Below are 7,024 nucleotides of genomic sequence, written 5' to 3' on the forward strand. Positions count from 1 at the left end.
ATGTTTGTGACATTTCAAAAGCAAATCATGAAAAAAAGAAAATTGAATAAATGATGATGAAAACAGTAATTATTTTCATCATCTTTGCCAGGTGGCATAAGTAGGAGAAGTTTAAGGCAATAATATCAAAAGTTTGAAGCAAAATTACTGTTGAAAATGTTTAAAGCTAGCAAAGAAGTCATGAAACCAATACAATGATCTAAAATCTACCAGCAGTAGGTGCTTCATTGTGTACAAACTGTTACCTGCAGACTGATTCTAATCATAAGAGTCAAAACTGCTCTGTCACCAGTTATTGTTCCAGTGTCTCTCTTCAGAAATACAACCAACAGCTTTCAAAATAATATATTAAGACACAACCCTTAGGATAAAAGCTTTAATGTATGGTGTTGGATTGAGACTGCTGACCAATGAGAACTGACAACGTCACAGCGCAAAAGGACGCGTCACTTCCAAACAGAGTGAAGCTGCTGTGAAGGTGAACACCTGTGCGTCTCCGCTGCCGATTGAGTTGTCAGACCGTAACGGTGCGTTCAAGGACAGCTTAGAAAGAAGACACTCCTGCACTGACACCATAACAACACCGTCACCCACGAGTTGGCCTGATACTTGATGTTTTGGGCGAGAGCGAGGCAGGTGCACGACACCATCGCCACTACGCAAATAAAAATAAGTAAAAACTAATAATTAAAAAAACAAAAAATAAATTCTAACCCTTTATGGTCAAATTTATGGTCCCCAAATAATAATTCATTAGTATCCATCTGCATTCGTGTTTTTATTATTTTGCATTCTGCCCACGCATCTTTTAAAACAGCCAACGAAGATATTTTCCTTTCTGACCAGAAGCTATTAGTATGGCTGTGGGTGGCAGAAAACTGAATCTATAAAAGGTGCCACACATGATCCACTTAATTTGGTATCACACCGACGTAACGTGGAGCCTCATCAACACGCGCCTTCATCAGGCTTTTCAGTCAGCCGCACAGTGTGTTTTACAGTGGAAACAGTCCAGTTAAGAATGGAAACAAACACACCCACAGCGCCCCGAGCAGCCTTCTCCTGTATCATGTTATACTGAGAGGCGTTTACAGCTGTTTTGTACAGGACGACATGCTGCGCTGTAAGAGCTGCCTCTTTACGACAACATTAAAGCCTCCACGGCCTTTGCAAATAGAAATTATTAGTATTTTAATTTCTTCAAGGGACAGATTTACCTCAGTTATCGACAGTGACCTTGAAAACATCAGAATGGGTTTAAAGTGTCTGTTTGGTTCTGTGTTTATAGTGTTTATAGTGACATTAAACTAAGTTGTTATTTTTATCAACAATAAAAATATATTTTATAAACATTTCTGTGGATTAGTGGGGTGGGCATAAATCGTTTTAAAATTATTAGTTTGATAGTTAACAAAATTAACTTAACGATAATAATTTTTTATTTTAAAAATATTTTAATTAGAATGCAATAAAGAAACAAACGTGTCTATGGAACCTGTGCATGTTAAACGTGAATATCTACTTCAAAATTAGTTTTTCCTGTAAATGCTTATTATTTAATTCTAGAATGAGCAAAATGTGCTTTACTCCATAATTAACAGCGTTGTCGAAATCGAAAGAAGTGCATTCATATTTATCCTTTGCTTCGAGACTTTTTTTTTTATTCCTTTTGTGAAACACCTGAGTTGCAGCGGTGAAGATGCACGGCCTCTTGCAAGGGGAGAAAAGACTGTCGGTAACGCGTTACAGCACTGTAACAAATTACATTGTCGCTATTATTTTTTGCAGTTGTTGCATTTGTCATCGCCTTCTTTGAGTCTCCAGTGGAGCCTGAATTGCATCCCCTGATATTCGCCCTGGACCGCAGTGAATTAATTTGGTGATTAATGACAGAAAGGTTGGCCTTTACCGGGAGGGAGTTCTCACACTGCTTTGAATTTATCGAGTTAATGGGTGACACAAACACGCTTGGCCCTTCTGATAGTAGATCTGTGATTCCTAAAGATAAGAAGAAAAAACGAAATGTGACGCAGTACTACCATTCAATAAACAGCTCCTCACAAAAAGAAGCTTCATAAATGATTTTTTTAAAGCATTTAACGCGCAATATTTTGGAGAGCGATAACCTAGGAGGCAAAAATCGAAGCGAATCATCCAATTAAATCCCTCAAGAGCTGATGATTGATGGTGTCAGCTGTTCTGCTTCTAATTAACGTTTAAATTAAGCCAGAGGAGGGGAATATGTTTCGGACCAACTTCACTTGAGAACTGAAAGCCAACTGAACCAATAGTAGAAAGGTCTCAGGGTTATTTAGGCTTAAACCCAATTTAAGGTTAATCATGTACAGAAGTCCGGATCTGAGCGGAGCTCAGAGGAGGTCCATCTTTGTGAAGAGCATATAACTACACCTCAAGTAGAGGATTTTTTGCCCCTTTTATAACTATGTTTGATAGATGATATGACTAATAAATATGATACAATGCCCAGATGTTTTTAAATGATTTTGAATATTAAAAATGTAAAGAGAGTTTTGCTAAGACAAAATATATATTTAAAAGTACTCGCCCATGTCTATAAAATCAAACCTTTTTTCTTTTTCTTTTTTGCACAGCAAAATAAAACAAGATTAGCTTCTAACTTCCTTAAATTTCAACCTAATTTTGAATTCAAGTCTGAAGTGTCAGGTTAAATCGCCTTCTTTGTGATATTAATATATTTTCAGGTACCAGCACTTTCTCCAAAACCGTCCACATTTCTGTCCAAATTCCCTAACTGAATTTATCCCCACCAACTCCTGCTCGTTATGGAGAAATATGTATTCAAAGCAGTCACAAAGGGTGGACCTCCAAGGCAGATAATAGAATTTCCTGCTGTTTTATAGCTCTGTCCCTAAACCAATGTCACCATATGCTCCTGTTGGCACAAGATTCTCCGCAGTGGCTTCCTGGGCGGCAGGCTTTACCCAGTGGGGTCACAAAAAATATGACTGTATTGTAAAAATGTTTCTCCAGCGTTTGTAATATTCAGCCCCCGGCCGCTTTCAGCAGGTGGTACTCGAATTCTAATACAACTGCTAAAATATGGTCTGCATTGTTTATTTATCATGAGAAGCTTTTGTTGCGTTTTGCATAAAGAAATGCCCATTAAAGTTGCGCTTGATTCAAGGTGGTATAGTTTTAATGTAAGATACACAATTCTGTATCTTAATATCTGAAAAATGCTAATTTAATTCAGCCGACAAGTCTCATGTAATTCATCTAAACGAATATATCATCCAAATCGTGACAAAGACCACCGAACCTTAAATAAAACAAGGTGTGTCCCTCTGATCAGACGTACCTGCTGCTCTCCCATGCGTCCCACGCGTCCCACGCGTCCTCCTTTCTCTCTCTTTTCTCTCTTTACATCCTAAGCCTCCTTCAGTGAAATTCACATTCTCCGTCCTCAGACTCTGAGCCACAGCACGGCGTCACCTTTATTATTCGCTTGTTTCACGGTACAGCATTAAATTACACTGGAACTCGGGGTTTTACCTGCAGGGAAATACCGGAGCACGTGTGGCATTACCAAAGAGAAACAAAAGAACTTAATCGACAAAACCGAATAAACAACTGAGTCCAGAAATGAAGCTGACTTTCTCTGTTCTTTCATCCTCGAATCTGTCCACAAAATGAAAAGATTTTGTAGCAGACGTGTTTTCCCCAGAGACTTCAGCACATTACTATTTTAAAATTTATTTTTAAAATATAATGACAATATTTACTCTCAGATTCCTTATTTCCTGTCGTTAAAAATAATGAATAAAGTAAAAATCCAAAAAATATTCTATCGTGGTTCTGTTGCATTTTAATATATCCCATAACCGAGTCCCTCAATGTGCTCATTGTGTCTATTTTTAACTCAAATTTCAGTCCAACAAGGCGTCTGTATAACACATTACGCAAAACGTTATATGCGTAATTACGCACAAAAGTGACAGAACGACTAAATTCACATGACGGCAAGAGATTGTTGCTGGTTCTTTCTTCCTCCAGACTTTTCAATAATGCAGAAATGCTGGTGGCTCTATTCTAATGGCTATTAACTCTCCCTTTTTTAGGAGAATACTCCAGCAGAGGGAAACAGATGCATAAACATTTCAGGGCATCTTTCTCCTCGGCAGCAACAGACTCCTCCTATTCCCCACGTCCAATTAGTTATTATGGTCCGGCCCTTTAAGACGCAGCAGCGGGTCAGCAAGTAGTGTAGTGTTTCTCTAATTGAACTTCGCCCAATCAACAATAACTCGTTAGCAGTCGCTTTCTTTTTCTCTCTGCCTGTGAAAGCTTTCTTGCCTTGCAGGGTTTCACCCCCTCCAGCCGGTTACTTCCAAAAGATCTACATGGAACTTGGCAGAGGAACTGGGACTCTGAAGGGAATATAGTCCGGCTGCCTTTACAACTACGCCCGAAGCATGGTTATTTTGGAGGAAGGCTCTTACACGAGCTAAGTTGCAGCATTCGTTTCAAAATATTGTGGAGGTCTACGAGAGCACCAGAGTTAAACTTGTGGACGCTTAAATCTGCCATTTGAATGAAATAATCAACTTTCCTGAAAGCAGCACTTCTTCGGGACTGCGATGACCTCCAGTAAAGACATGAAAGCAGGTTCTGTGTTGCAGTCCGGCGGCGAGGAGAGGAGGCGGGCTCCCTTGGACCAGCTGCCGCCGCCGGCCAACTCCAACAAACCGTTAACGCCTTTCAGTATTGAGGATATCCTTAACAAACCCTCCGTGAAGAAGTCGGTCGCAAGTATCTGTCCGCCCAGAGTGCTTGAGAAAGTGACGGGCTCCAACTCAGCGAGGAACGGGATCACCACTCCGTCCTCGCCGCTGTGCGCGCTGGAGGAGCTGGCCAGCAAAACGTTTAAGGGTCTGGAAGTCAGCGTTATCCAGGCAGCGGAAGGTAAAAACTTTCTTGACCCAATTTTGAATTTTCGGGAAGGCAGGATAAGCATTCAAACTAGTTTTTAAGGGGAACAAGTACAGTAAATGCGGGATTCAGAACTAAGGTCACTGCTAGCTGGGTTTGTTTTGACTTTTTTAATACAGACATGCTAGGACAGCTGTATGGGAATGCGTGTAGAATTCAAGATAAGGAAAAGGACACGGAACATTTACGCATGCAAATATGCGTGCATATCATACATAAACTGATGTAAGTGGGTAATCTTTTGAATATGCTCGTGTCTGTTGTCAAAACATCAAACAGGCACTATGGCCTGCTGCATGCAGCGCTGCGTTGGATTAAATAAACAGATTTTTTTTTTCTTTTTACAACTGACGCTATTTTACATCCTGATTCCTGATGTAGGCCTGCAGCAGAAATATGTAAGCATAGCTATTCTTAGTCAACTCCCTTATTTTTTGCTTGGCTAATGATATGGTGGGAATTGAAAGGTTAATTTCCAATGCAAATTTACTTCTTTCTTCTTCTTTTTTTTTTACACAGTATTTAAACCACTCCAAAATGATCGCAGCAGTGGTTACCTTGACTCTGCAGGGTAAAATTTAAATGTCGTCATTAGAAATTAAGTGTGATAAATAGTTTGCTACAAGGAAAATGTCAAAAGCAAGCCCGCAGAGCGTGGTCAGGCCTGTTCTGCACTGCCCTCTGTTGCTGTTGGAGTTTGAGGGTAAGTGACTCTTGCGGCTATTTCATTCCTCTTGTTTTTCTTCTCCCACTCATCCAAGGTCGTGAGCATGTAAATGCTTTTGGACAGAGGCAGACGTCTAAGAAGAGGAGAAAGTCGCGGACAGCCTTCACGAACCACCAGATTTATGAATTGGAGAAGAGGTTTTTGTACCAGAAGTACCTTTCTCCGGCCGACCGTGACCAAATCGCGCAGCAGTTGGGACTCTCCAACGCGCAGGTCATCACCTGGTTTCAGAATCGCAGAGCTAAACTCAAGAGGGATCTGGAGGAGATGAAAGCAGATGTCGAGTCGCTCAAGAAAATCACCCCACAGACCCTGCAGAAGCTTGTCACCATGGACAACATTGAGGACCCCCAGAGTGGGGGCCCCGGGGCCAGATCGCCCAGTTGCTCCCCGACTTCTCAAGGACAACGGGCCTTCCCACAGTCCCCCTCCTCGTCAAGAGACCAAACCACGGATGAATTCTCGGAGGATGACGAGGAAATCGAGGTGGACGATTGACAGTCAGGGGGGTCTGTGATTCATAAGCAGCAACAACAACAAAATATCAAAAGGGGACATTTTTCTTGCCAAACTTTTGCACGGATGATAGACAAGAGGAGAATACACACATATATAAACATTTCGGGAAAGTTTTTCCTCCCCCCATTTTTCTTTTCGTCTTCATGTTAATTTATTATTGGAACTTGTAAAGCCTTCCGGGTCTGTCATTTAAGTTTCACCACAAAAAAATCTGAGGAATCCCTGCTATTCTTTCAGACAGACCAAATTGTTATGGTACAGGAAGACTGATAATTGTATAGACTAAACATTTAAGTATACATTTTATTATTTCGTGATTCAAGGGGGTGGAAAAGTTGTGCAATTATTTTTGCCATTTATTCGCCTTTTTAAATAAAATTAATCGGACGTGACAAATATTTAAATCACACCCCCTATGATTTTTCTAAGCAAATAAACCCCAACTTGTAGGTTCATCCTACCTTAAGAGTAGACTTATTTTTTTGTCCTGAGAGAAAGGTGTGTCTGCAAGCTTGGAGGCCTATTCGCAGCGCAAAGAAGGCGTCCATCGCTATCGACTGCAAACTTTTACACGCTCTGAATTCTGTATATAGATCAAACATCCTATGCGATAATTTTATTGTAACATTCTATTTAATCAGCATCTATGTAAATAAAGGTTATATGGTATTTCAAGAAGCTTTCGGCGCTGTTGGATGTGTGATTGTGCACATGAGCCCAAATTTAAAAAATAAACCAGAGAGTTAACTGAAATAAACGGGGTTTGATTTTACATTTTAGAGGGAGGAAAATGGGCCATAATCCCTG

General features: G+C 40.4%; 1 protein-coding gene across 1 annotated transcript; it reads left to right on the forward strand.

The window, feature by feature from the left end:
* Positions 1-4,243: 4,243 nt before the first annotated feature.
* lbx2 (ladybird homeobox 2) lies at positions 4,244-6,680 on the forward strand. Its single transcript, XM_005726545.2, has 2 exons — positions 4,244-4,944; positions 5,733-6,680. The coding sequence occupies exons 1-2, from the start codon at positions 4,620-4,622 to the stop codon at positions 6,194-6,196; spliced, it is 789 nt and encodes a 262-aa protein (XP_005726602.1). The 5' UTR covers positions 4,244-4,619; the 3' UTR covers positions 6,197-6,680.
* The last annotated feature ends 344 nt before the right edge of the window (positions 6,681-7,024 follow it).

The sequence above is a fragment of the Pundamilia nyererei genome, unplaced genomic scaffold (genome assembly GCF_000239375.1).
Source record: "Pundamilia nyererei isolate P.nyererei 1_Seehausen unplaced genomic scaffold, PunNye1.0 scaffold00020, whole genome shotgun sequence".
NCBI lineage: Eukaryota > Metazoa > Chordata > Actinopteri > Cichliformes > Cichlidae > Pundamilia > Pundamilia nyererei.